The sequence below is a fragment of the Micropterus dolomieu genome, linkage group LG09, assembly GCF_021292245.1.
Source record: "Micropterus dolomieu isolate WLL.071019.BEF.003 ecotype Adirondacks linkage group LG09, ASM2129224v1, whole genome shotgun sequence".
NCBI lineage: Eukaryota > Metazoa > Chordata > Actinopteri > Centrarchiformes > Centrarchidae > Micropterus > Micropterus dolomieu.
Window position 1 is genome coordinate 27,969,212 of NC_060158.1, and position 13,997 is coordinate 27,983,208.

Below are 13,997 nucleotides of genomic sequence, written 5' to 3' on the forward strand. Positions count from 1 at the left end.
GTTTGTCCAGTTAGAACAATTAATGATGTTGGTAATCTGTCCAATCCAATGACACTGTCATAGTCTTTGTTCTTGTGACTTGTTTATTGTAGAAATGGAAATCTAGTATGAGCAGAGGTGTGTGTGTGTGTGTGTGTGTGTGTGTGTGTGTGTGTGTGTAAACAGAGACTGGGACTATGTTGTTTTCTTCATTTGTTGAAAAAGGTCTTATGTTGTGAGAGTACCCTGACAATCATCTTTGAAATTTTAACCTTGTCCTTTGTAGATCCAATGTGAAATGTGTGAAAGGTGGTTCCATGAGCAGTGCCTTGCTATGGACACCAGAGACCTGAAGAAAGCGAGAAAATCAAAGTGGAATTGCTCTGTGTGCCTGTATTACATCGCATCCCACCAATAAAGCTTGTATGGACAAGGAAGTAATGGGAATAAAGAAATGATCCAAGATACACACATATGCACATTCATAACAATTACATATTTTTTTGTAATATATACACATAGCCTACTTTTATTTTATAAAGATGTTTAATATTTTGTCTATACACATACATGTGTATATATATCTGGAAAATAATGTGGTGTATCTGTGTTTGTCATTTAGAAAATGGACATGAGACTGCTTTGATATTGGCTGACTGTTATTCTCTGGTGGTCAGGGTCTCCCTGAGGTGGTCTGCTCTCACTGTGAAGTGAAATGAGTCAGTGGAAACAGGAAGTTTCCTTTTTTACGTCAATTTGAATCTTGGCGAATAGTGAAAATATTACACACTTTCAAGGGCTGTAATATTAAAACCAAACATCAGATTGCTCTGATATTGACAGAGGGTCTCCCTGAGGTGGTCTGCTGGCACTGTGAAGTGAAATGAGTCAGTGGAAACAGGAAGTTTCCTTTTTACGTCAATTTGAATCTTGGCGAATAGTGAAAATATTACACACTTTCAAGGGCTGTAATATTAAAACCAAACATCAGATTTCTCTGATATTGACAGAGGAACACCCTGAGGTGGTCTGCTCTCACTGTGAAGTGAAATGAGTCAGTGGAAACAGGAAGTTTCCTTTTTTACGTCAATTTGAATCTTGGCGAATAGTGAAAATATTACACACTTTCAAGGGCTGTAATATTAAAACCAAACATCAGATTGCTCTGATATTGACAGAGGGTCTCTCTGAGGTGGTCTGCTGGCACTGTGAAGTGAAATGAGTCAGTGGAAACAGGAAGTTTCCTTTTTTACGTCAATTTGAATCTTGGCGAATAGTGAAAATATTACACACTTTCAAGGGCTGTAACTTTAAAAACCTACATCAGATTGCTCTGATATTGACAGAGAGTCTCCCTGAGGTGGTCTGCTGTCACTGTGAAGTGAAATGAGTCAGTGGAAACAGGACGTTTTCTTTTAACATCCATCTGAAATCAGCAAATTCAGTGAAAGATTAGACATTTTCAAGGGCTGTAATATTAAAACCAAACATCAGATTGCTCTGATATTGACAGAGGGTCTCTCTGAGGTGGTCTGCTGGCACTGTGAAGTGAAATGAGTCAGTGGAAACAGGAAGTTTCCTTTTTACGTCAATTTGAATCTTGGCGAATAGTGAAAATATTACACACTTTCAAGGGCTGTAATATTAAAACCAAACATCAGATTTCTCTGATATTGACAGAGGAACACCCTGAGGTGGTCTGCTGGCACTGTGAAGTGAAATAAGTCAGTGGAAACAGGACATTTTCTTTTAACATCCATCTGAAATCAGCAAATTCAGTAAAATTTTAGACATTTTCAAGGGCTGTAATTTCAAAATACTACATCAGATTGCTCTGATAAATGAGTCAGTGGAAACAGAAAGTTTTCTTTTTACATGAGTTCGAATCTTGGCTGAATGTAGTAAGCTTTCTGTGATAATGTAATATTTTCTTTAGATACTTGTGGTGTCTTTTCTGCATTTATTTATTTATTCAATCGTTTCTGCCACATCAATTGCATTATGTTCAGCAGAAGCTCACTTTTATTTTGAAATGTGCTGCGACACGATGCATCGTAAACATGCATCGCAAAACAGCGCGAGGGCTGGCTTGACTGACGTTTTCGAAGTGGAGGCTGGTAGACTTCAGTCAGACAGAGCCGCGGTGAACAAAAAAGCTCCACAAATGACATTATTATGCACGTGGCTCTCTTTATCCTCTGCCTCGCTATCATCTGCTCACAAATTCCCTTTCTTACACCTGAAGTCCACCGAGTCGCGAGCTCTCTTCTGAGTTACGTGCATGCTACTTATCCGAGGGGACGCAGTAGGCTCCGTGAGTAAAATCAGCTGATCGCTGCTGCGCCACAAAAGCCTTTAATTGATGTGATGGAATGCAGCGATCGATCAGTGACAAGTGATGTGAAGAGCAAATAAAAATGTAAAGAGAAATGTTAAATGATACCAGAAGATGAAACCAAGGGAAAGAAAAGCTGGTGGTGATAAACTTGCAACAGTGACAAACATGGCTGAGACCGCAGCTGAAGGTGAACGACTGTTAAAATCACGCTCGGGCTCCGCACATGCACACGTTTTTATACAGTCTATGGTGCAGGCACATAAGGCGGAAAAAGGCGTGCCCTTCTCTTTCTTTCGGTGTGTTGTTTGGTATTTGGCTGCAAGTAAAACCATACAAATAGTAATTTTTTGCTGCGATCTGGTTACAAAAAGTAGGCCTAGGTATCATTGAAGTACTGGTTTGACTAGAGACGTTTCGGTTCTACTGGATACCGGGCTGTAGCGATACACATCCCTAATGACCGGTGACCAGGGCAGATCAACGTTACATATCCGATTATTTGCTTTGTCACATTGACACACGTGCTGCACTGCACGGTGTTTCACATCATGTGCACAGCGGCAGCCCAGGTTTATTAATGGTTGCCACAGTAGGCTATCTTTAGGGACCACTTTTAGCAGTTTGCAGAGAAACACAGAGAGAAAGATGTTACCTGGTGTTATGTTACAAGTCGTGGTCACAGTGGATATTTTACATGCATTGGACCAGGTAAAGCAATGTGAACACAGCTGTTGGTACCCATGTCATTCAGTACCACCTTGGTCTCAATCAGTAATAAACAACAAGCCTCCTCCACACGCGGCTCACCTACTACTGTGAAAACAAAATCTTGGGTAAAAATATCCACAGCGTGAGTAGTGTTTTTTGGTCGATTGAGATAAGAAATAACCTACTAGAAATAGGATAATGTATTTTTTAAATAAAATATACAGGGTTCATACTGTCATGATATACCTGGAAAAGTCATGGCATTTGAAAATGTATTTTTCCAGGCCTGGAAAAGTTTGGGGACAAAATTAAATCCCAAAAGTTTTGGAAAAGTCATGGAAATTCGTTTCAATAACACTAAGGGATGGGATTTATCTGGATTTTGCAACCAGATGAAATGAACCCACGTGAATCATGCAGATCTGTAAAAAAAATTTAAATATTGTTGTGCTGGCTGCTCTGTCCTCTCCTCAAGCTCAGCTCGGACACACACACACACAAACACACACAGTGGTCAGCAGAGGGGCCACGGTGGAGGCAGTGAAGCAGGTGAAGTGAAGGGTGAAAGTAGTAAAGTGAATTTTCCGCCTGCTTTGTTGTTGTTACAGCCTGTTAAGCTAGTTGTGAGTTGTTAAAACAAAAGCCGTTTATATAAATTATTGATTTATTTTTAATTGTCACCAATTCTTAACAGAAATTATGTAGTTAGTGGTGCAGTTTTAAGTCAAATAACATCAAATGTTCTTGGGAGAGGACCACTGGTGTCCTGCTGTGCCAATCACACGCCTGACTAATGCCATTGATATGTATTGATTTGTCATTAGCTGACAAAAAAAACCTTCTGCATATGGAAGGCTCTGGTGAGACTTTTCCACATACTCTACATTCTCGCATGCATGGAGTCTACATGAGTTACCTGTGGCAGTTAGTTGCATCATCATCAATGCAGAGGTACTATGGGCACTAAAGGTGGCTAAATAGCATTATTCTTACAAATCATATGCCTGCTCTTTTTCTTACGTTCGGTTTTGAAATTCTGGTGAATGGAATTTGACAAAATGTGTATGAACCCTGAATATACAAAAAAATATACAAATCCCAAACAAATAATAAATATCAGACAGGAAAAATGCAATCAGTGCATCTCTAAAATATATATATTTATTCTTAAAGATATTTCTTTAATTTTTGTAGCTTTATTTAGGACAGGACAGTTGAGAGACTGGAAACGTAGGAGAAAGAGAGGGCCACTGCAGCAAGGACTCAGCCTTTGTACATGGAGGGTCGCGCCAGCGGTGAGCAGCGTCCCATCTCTGATATTGTAGCAAGAATTATGTCCTTGTATAAAACATTGTCTGGTCTGCAGACACTAAGGGGGACAGTCAATAATGACTAGCAGCCATGTACAGCATGCTAGCTTGACAATCCAGCTGTATTGTAACGTTAACATAGCTATCTTTAGCTATCTCTAGACTCCTTACATGCTTGCTAATAACATTTTTTAAGGTGGGTCTCCGACATTGACAGCGTTGTTGGACAAATTTGTGACAAATTTGTGTAACCCTGTTACGCACAGCGCTGCAATCAAATACGATTTTAATCAGGCCTACTAAAAAAACAATTGAAAATCAATTTGTGGCGGTCAGTTGGGTGATCTTGGCTAGTTGAGATCAGTGATTGGTGATCTGATCGCCAGGGGGGCGGTGTTACATTGCAGCATGCCAGTGAACTGCCAGCATGGAAGAAAAAGGCTCATTAGCTTTAAGAGAAACCATCAGAATCATCTGTAAACGCACAGTGCAGTGTTTCCCACAGAATTAGCGGGTAACTCTGGGCAATTGATATTGAACAGGAGCTATATACAGCATCCTAACCTCGACAACCCAGCTGTATTCTAATGTTAACATAGTTGTCCTTATTGGCTAGACTCCTTACACGCTCGCTTATAACTTATTTGAAGGTGGGTCTCTGACATTGACAGCGTTGTGTTATGAAAATAGATAGTTAGTCTTAGAGTTTACATGAATTCATTAGTTTTTCTACTAACACACAGCTCTGTTTCTGTTTGTGAGAGAGAGAAAGAGCGTGCAAGCAGAGGCGCTGCGGGCAGCTCCACAATGAATTATGATTTTACTCCTATTTAATAGTATATGTGCCGGTCAGCGTTGATACTGAAGCATGAAAAACCAGTCGCTCATCATCCCTTCAGCCGATCCAATCGCCAATCGGAACAAGCCTAGTTAGCGATGATATTGTGGCGGACCGCCACAAATAAATCAATGTATGGGAAATAATGGGCCTTATTATTTTGAAGTTTGTTTATTGCAGCAGCCACTTCCTATTGGCTAGTGTGGTTATCCAGCAGCTCCTTTTCTTTAGAAGTATTTCTGTATGTCTTTATGCGGTATGTCAACATTTGAGATTCAAGCTTTTCTGATTCCATCCAGCAGAGCCTAAATGTTTCGATGAGGCTACATTAGCCAGTGCTGGATTGGGAGAATTAACGTTAGTTACCTCCATGCTGCTGTCTTCACTTGAAGCCACTTTCCTTTTTTTTGTTTCTGCATGTTACGAGTAAAATTTCTTATTGTAGTTATCAGATACATTAGTAGATGAGGAAAATAAGTTTGCAACAAATTATAAAAAAGAAAAAAACAGCAACTGGTCCGGGACAGGTCTACTCACGATGAACAAAACACAGATTATTAAGACTGTAGTTTGTGACTGCAGACCTGCTTTAAATCTGATCTCTCTCAGTGTGAAATTTGAAAATGAGGTCAGATCTTGATTGTGCAAAGTGATTGGCCACACCTTCATCAATCTGCTTTTATACTAACTTCTTTTCTTTATTTTGTTCTGTTTTTGTTGTTGAAGAATTTGTCAATTATTCAGTTACAATACAAAGTACAAAGTGAATTCTTCAGATGTCTTGGTTTGTTTTTTCACGTGAGCCTGAAGAGTGGATGAGTCAGCACAAATCTACCAGCACAGGACATATTAAGGAGGATAAAGCAGATATCAGTTTATCATACTGTTCACAGGCCACGCTGGATCATCTGTTGTGGGCCTGTCTGTCTGTGTGGGAACACTGTATCCACTTCCAGTCCATGGCTTTAGCTCTGACTGTAACATATTGCTATCGTTTTATTTCTTATGCCATAGTAGTAATGTTCTGTGTCATTATTGACCTTAATTTATGCCCACACCTTCCTGCCCCGTGATGCTCTCATGCGGTTCAGCCTCAGATGTCCCCACACACATCCTGTTTCTTCCAGCTTGTGTGACATTTACCACCTACACATCTTTGGAGCTTCAAAAACCAGATGACCCCTTTGCTCTTAGCTTGTCAGTTCATCATTAACTCTTGAAGTGACACAAAGAAGAAGACCTGTGTAAAGGTGTACCTGCCTCCCGCCCAATGTCTGCCGGGATTTGCTGCAACACCCTCCCCGGCATATAAGTGATAGATTAATCATTCGGCCAATATCTGGCATTTTGACATTGACATTGGCCGATACTTTTCATGAGGATTCACAAGGCCGACACCATTCCTGGCTAGTGTGAAATATATATTGTGATACTGTAGAGAATAATGCAGCTGAATAATGTCACTTCTGACAAACTGTTCTGAAATTACTACAGCATAACCCAATGTAATATGTGTATACAGTATATATGTATATATAAAATGTATAATATAAAAATCCATGTAAAACAACACATCACTGGCTAAGATGACAATGTATATTAGATTGTACTCTGCATGGAATAATGGAATTATACATGACTTTTCTTTGTTTTGATATCGGCATTATATTTATCGGCCACAGGCTGCCCTGCTAGCTAAATGTCAGCATCGACCATTAAAAAACCCATATCGGTCGACCACTATAGCTAATGGATAGATAATGAATGGGTACTCGGGCTTTAGGAAGTTGTGATGCACATTTAAAAATATATATTTTTTACCTTTGACAAAGTAATCGATGGATTAATTGAATATAAAATCAAGATTTGAATCCCTACAATACTGCATTAGGCACTTCACAGAATTTATCCTGGGAACTTAATTTCTTCTACGTTTCAGAAGGAAGCCACAATACTATTTACTTTTCAATGGAAAATTGTAAAAGTACAGGTTATAGGCTAAAATACTGAGTAACCAGTAACCACAACTAACACATTACAGAGTTTTTTGGCCTCCATGTGCAAAACAGTTGAGCAACAATTAAAACAAATCAAAACATTATGTATATTGAAACATTATAAGGCTGCTATGAACTGTACCAGATGCTTCAACTAATAACTATCCACCTTAATAATCTTTTTGAACAGAGACTGAATGTCTCTCACTACTTCATCTGAAACTTCTGCTTGTATTGACAAGATTGCAGCGTGATATCTGCAGACAGCTGGCTAGGTAGCGTTAGCTCCCCGACAGGTAGAGACAGACAGAACAAAGTTAAATCTGTCCAACAAAACACAAACCAAGACCTCGGAGTTCCAAGTTTTTTTTTGTCCATTCCTCTCATAGATGTGATCGATAGATTCACTGCGAGATTCAGATTTATACTTTTCTTAGTTTAAGTAACTGCATCTCCTGACAGAACATCACTTGTGTTGAATTACAGCTTTATGGAACATAACAAGTAGTCGTGAACTCGAGTAGTTCACCTGTCCCCTTCTCTGCTGCACTCCGTATGCACTCACACGCACACACACACACACACACACACACGAAGCCCCCAAGGTGGCCCATCCGCCCCCTGAAGCAGTCAGCCTGGTAAGACTGTGCTGCATCTTCCTGTGCTTTTTAAAATTAGAAATATTCAATTACTTTTTCTTATTTCACGGGCACTTTCCGATAATGCACAATCATTTAAAAAATTAAGCATTCAATTTTCAGTTAAATAAATGTAAATGTTTCCTAAGTCAATCAGTAATCGTGTTAATAACCTCAATTATTATTTTTTGCCATAATCGAGCAGCCCTATTATTGAATTTTTAATACTTTATTAATGTGACAAAAAGTTTTCAGCGGTTTCCATTCATCCTGTCCGTGTGAGGAACAGGCTGCAGGATGCTGAGCCCTCCAGTTTCTTCTGGCTCCATATGGAAATTGACAGGAAACATGCGGGGCATGTGCACCACGGAGTGTTGGAGTGTAGTCAAGGCTGGATTAGTACCCCCAGGCGCCCTTGGGCACTGAAGCTTATGGCCCCCCCCTCCTGTCATTTCACTCACAAATCACAAGACAAGGAAACAATAGATAAAATCATCCCAAGGCAGCGTATGACTGTACTATGGCTATATTTGTGTTTACTGAAAACCACCCAAGCAGACAGCACAGCAGTCGTTACTGATATATAATGTGATTGACCAGGAACAGGCTTACAACAGATTTCAAAATAAGGCTCACTAAATGAGCTAGGCAACATGTGATGAACATGACCAACCGCAGCATCACACCACTGTGATGCATTAGTGACGCAGTTGTGACCGCGGATGAAAATGAACACTGTGATTAATAGTGGATGGGATGCAGGTGGGTGAAACAGGGTGAGGTGTGCATTTACACACAAACTTGATTATTTAAATCTCCCGACACGCCAACAGGATTATTTAGGACGGATTCTGAAAAAAAAAGAAGAAGAAATCCATATATAAATAAATGCTCAATAAATAAATAAAGATCTGATTAAATGCACAATACAGTGAAAAAATAAACGTAGACAATAATTAAATTATACGAGACATAAATGTATATATCTCTTTTAATTAGCTTCTTTATTTATTTACCTTTGTAATAATTCTTATTTATTTATTGTCCGTTATAATCTTAAACTTTATTTATTAATGACTTCTTTTTTTAATCTATTCATTTATGTGTGTGTTTTAATATTTTTGTCTGTTTTATTCTTCCTTTGCATTTCTACCATTTATTTCCACAATGGTTATATATTTCTGCCTGCTACATTTCTCTATGCATTTCTATCTCATTATGTAAATGAGGAGGGGCTGTGTCTCAAGGGGTCATCTTCTCCCCTGTTGGTGGACCAGTCAGAGACATAGGTCAGATCATAAAGTCACACATCAACAAGCCTCGCTCCCCACACAGTCACAAGAGATGGCTTCCTTTAGTGAACTGAAGTGATTAGCAGCTCTATCTGAGGACAATTCTGCCATCTGTGTCTTCCTTTCTTTTCGTGTGGACGCTCTGACAGACAGTGGTTTCTGTTTGCACGGATCTAATGTTAATTAATGTTCTTCCGCACATCCAAAAACCAGTTTTACTAGTGGCCAAACCAGACATTTTCCTAAAGACTTGCATTGTGAAAGAAGCTACTGTGAAACAGAGGATAATTTTTTTTAAGTGTGTCAACCCCCATGAAATCAGAATTTGTTATCATTTGTCTAGAAGAGCCGCACGATTATCATTTTACCCCCATTCAAGTTAGCGGAGGGCTAAAACGAAAGTTAGATGGCTTAGTACCTGAAGAGCTTGTTGTAACTTTGTTGAGGTTGTGTTGAGTGTGTGTGTGTGTGTGTGTGTGTGTTTCTGTGTGTGTGCTTGGATGACAGTATTCACTGTAGTGCTCTCTCACAGTGTCGCAGAGCCCAGCTCAGCTTTCAGTTAGACGCATGAATACATGAGTCTGCCCATGCTACCTCTTTGAATTTGTCTCATTGATCCATTGCTAGAATAGTCAGAGGTTTTGATAATCTCTTTTACAGACTTTAGTGAGTACAATGTATTCATAACAATCACAATAATCAGAATAATAAGAATGATTCTTGAAGATTCATTGTGAAAACAGATCCAGATGTGCTAACAGTAACATGTAGCTGTGATGTTTATTTCAGACTCCTGGATGTTGGAATAAGGAAACCGGAGAGAAGAGGAGCACCCACCAGCGCTCTGCGTCCTGGGGCAGCGTCGACCAGCTCAAAGAGGCATGACATTAACATGACTACAGACACAAACACGTTTAGGTCAAACCTGTTGTTTGATGCACAGGACTGTAGATCTCCACAATGTGGGGTTTAGATTGTGGGTTTACAACATTTTGGCACTTGTATGAGCCTATATGAACTACAGTTACCCAGAAACTACTTTTTTTTAGAAAGATGTTTATGAGTGAAGTATTCATGCATGTAGTTAGTGTGTTGCATTTTGCTTATAGGGATCGGTCATGATTTTCAAATTGTCATTAAATTATAAAATTTACTACTACTGTCTTGAAGAGGTCATATTCTGCTTTTTGGCCTTTTCCCTTTCGTTTGTATGTATTTTGTGCAAGTAATAAAATTAGGAACCTGAAAATGAGCATAAGATGACCTCTTTAAAAATGTATTTACAGGCCCCTGGTAGTAACACGTCACTACCAGGCGTGGATAAAACATGTGGAAGAATGGTTGAATAGTTTCCAGTGACTATCAAATAGTATTTTTTTCTTGAAATGTCCATCCCTAGTTGCTTTGATCTCTCTGCCAGCACATAAAGCTGTGAAACTAATGGCATTAGAAGTCTTATTACTGCTTGAGGTGAAAGAGATGGGTGCATGCAGGTGCATGCTTAGCAAATTCAGCATACCAGGGCTTTTCCTGGCTCAAAATGAGGCGTGGATGGTACCATCCCGATCACTTGCACACACGTGCATGTGTACCGGGCCTGCTGGCTCAAGCAAACACTTTTTACAAGCAGCGTATTTCAAAAGTTCTAATAATGATATATGATTTCAGAAAATGGCAGAAAATTATCATGTTAATGCATATTATATTAACAAATGAAGGTGACCTGTTCAACATAAATGCTAATGTTCAAATCAAAATATAACATCAGCTCTTGTTTTCATTTGTAGTTCAGAGTCCTCCTGCAGTGTGACTGATGTGAATTCATGAAAACTAAATGTTTCATTGTAGACATCGTCCAATGGAAATTTTGTAGACATAGCTCAACCCTACTGTGTGACATCACAGGTTTGGTGTATGTGTCTTTGTGGTGCAGATGGTGTACAGCAGCAACAGAAACATCCTCTGAAGCTGCACAATCTCAGAACCTCTTGGGCCAAGACTTCCGCTTTCGTGTGCCTTTCATTATTTACAGTCTGATTAGCAATCTCGGAAGCCATCGGCTGTCGTCTTTTTTGAATTTGATTTGAATGCAGGTACATTTTTTATTAAGTTAATAAGAAGCTCATCTCCAGGTTTCAGAGATCAATTAAAAAGTTGAATCGTCGTCAGAAGATAGGCAGTGGTTGAGATTGAATTTCGGCCAATGTGCTCGGACTGTTCACCTGCATGCAACGACAGCCCACTCAAATGTGATTGGTCAATACTAAGACTACAAACTAAAAACGGAAACCAGAACGGAAACCAGTGATATGCAGATATCTGTTTATAGAGATTACACCTGGCATGGCACTATCAGCCCTTCTCAGCTCCACCCTGGTGATACTCTGCAGCAGCAGGGAGGCGGCAGATAATGCTATCTCACTCTTAACTATCCACTTCCCCTCTGTGCAATGGCCAAACTCCCACTGCAATTTATGGCCCGCCAAAACCCAGCTGGCTCCTCTCTGACTTCTGCAGCAAAGGGAACAATAAGGGCCGGCCGGATGACGGCTCAGCCCTCGCTAATTGTGTGCACAGGCACGTTACTGAGTTACAGGGCTGCAGAGGAGAAGCAGCGCTGACACAGATTCCACAGATGTCAATAGACAAGCTACAAGGAGGAAGAGGAGAGGGGACAGGCTTGAGCAGTGTAGCTGTTTTAAAGAGCTACACCACAAATGTTTCCCGTGATATTAGTGTGCATAATCAGTCTTAGCTGTCTTATCCTGCCTGTGACAGTATGTCAGAGTAGGTGTGTTGTAGTTGATGAGTTATTTTCAGTCTTTTTTTGTGAAAGCTAACCTAGTCTTAGTCGAAGAAAACTCTTGTTTTAGTTGGGTTTTCTGTCATAGTCGTGCTTAAACTATTGTTAGTTGGAGAAGTGTAAGTAAGTGTGAGCACTAATGCCACCTAGTGGCTCTGTAAGTGAGCAGCTATGGTTCAGGGTTGTAAAGCACCGGTCGTAGTTATCACCGCTCTCCACCTGGAGTGTTGGCCAGAACACGACTTAAGGCCAGGATGTACTTCTGGAGTATCGGGACAGGCATTGACTTCTTACAGGAAATGAGAGTCGAGATGGAAGGATGGTTCAACGTTATTGTATTCAGGACATAAATGTGTGTGGGTGTGGTTTCTTCAGAATATACTGTCTATTGTATAACTACAATGAGAGCAAATTAAACCCCATTCCTGATGCCCTCTTTACAGCATAGCTGACATTTAGCGATCCATTTAACAGTAGTCACACTGCTCTTTAACACAGACATTCCTGTAAACATCCAACATGAAGTATGTCTGTTAACTAAATAGAAAGGATCCTTAGGTCAACTTAATAGAGAGCCTAAGTCCCTCCCCTTCTGGTGGACCACCATGGGACCTTATTTCGGACAAATATTGTACGGTAGTCAATGGCGAGGAACAACAAATATTTTGATCCCGTTTGAATTGTGCACTGAATTACACATATGATGTTTGTCAATTTAAAAGATACATTTTAAAGTCAAGAAAGTCGCAGTTTGATGTAAAACTGTTCAGGTATAAGACTTTAAAAATACATAATTACAAAGACCACAAACCCAAAAGTCACATATGTGATGTCATAACTGTCTCTCTCAATGACTGAAGCTAACGTTTCTGAAGTTAACGTCAAAAAACTTACATGAGAGGATGATGTGATAAAAGGACTGAGAGTTGTTGGATTAAACACATCAGGTGACATATGGGTCATTCCACCGAATGGGTGCCATTTCTGTCCCCAGGACATAAAATGTATAATTATGCTTTAAATTTACTTTAAAATACTTTTTATTATTAAGCAAAGTGCCCTGCACATTAGTCTAATTGCAAATGCAAAATAAATCAATTTAAACATTAATAAAAATGATCTAGAACACTGAAAAATAGCATTTGTTACCTGTCCCCAGTTCCTAAAACTACACTCTACAATGTAATATCATAATTAAAAAACTTGGACATTCCACAAGTCCCATGTTTAAGAGAAGGTTGCATCATCTGCATCCTCTGAAGGTCATGAGAAGACCAAAAGTATCATATCATATCAAACTAGATGACCTAATGCATCCATTGGTACCATGCATTTATTTGCATTTGGTATAAAAAGGTTTTTTCCCCCTCGTGTATTTGAATATTTCTGCATACTGTTAGCAAGCACTCATTCCTGTTACCCTTCGGTCAAACCTGCTACCCTGGGCTCATTCTTGTTACCCTGGGCTCATTCCTGTTACCCTGTGCTCATTCCTGTTACCCTGGGCTCATTCCTGTTACCCTGCGGTCATTCCTGTTACCCTGGGCTCATTCCTGTTACCCTGCGGTCATTCCTGTTACCCTGGGCTCATTCTTGTTACCCTGGGCTCATTCCTTTTACCCTGGGCTCATTCTTGTTACCCTGGGCTCATTCCTTTTACCCTGGGCTCATTCCTTTTACCCTGGGCTCATTCTTGTTACCCTGGGCTCATTCCTGTTACCCTGTGCTCATTCCTGTGACCCTGGGCTCATTCCTGTTACCCTGGGCTCATTCCTGTTACCCTTCGGTCATCCCTGTTACCCTGGGCTCATTCCTGTTACCCAGCGCTCATTCTTGTTACCCTTCGGTCATTCCTATTACCCTGTGCTCATTCCTGTTTCCCAGCGCTCATTCCTGTTACCCTGCGTTCATTCCTGTTACCCTTTGGACATTCCTGTTACCCTGCGGTCATTCCTGTTACCCTTTGGACATTCCTGTTACCCTGCGGTCATTCCTGTTACCCAGGGCTCATTCTTGTTACCCTGTGCTCATTCCTTTTACCCTGTGCTCATTCCTGTTACCCTGTGCTCATTCCTGTTACCTTGCGCTCATTCC

The 13,997-nt window shown here is 40.1% G+C and overlaps 1 protein-coding gene across 4 annotated transcripts in view; it reads left to right on the top strand.

Annotated features, from left to right (window-relative positions):
• Positions 1-13,997, top strand: part of glcci1a (glucocorticoid induced 1a) — a 50,460-nt gene that overhangs the window by 24,546 nt on the left and 11,917 nt on the right. For all 4 annotated transcript variants that reach the window (XM_046057853.1, XM_046057854.1, XM_046057851.1 and 1 more), the window contains exon 3: positions 9,890-9,979. In XM_046057853.1, the coding sequence (XP_045913809.1) occupies positions 9,890-9,979 (90 nt within the window). The remainder of the gene's footprint in view (positions 1-9,889; positions 9,980-13,997) is intronic.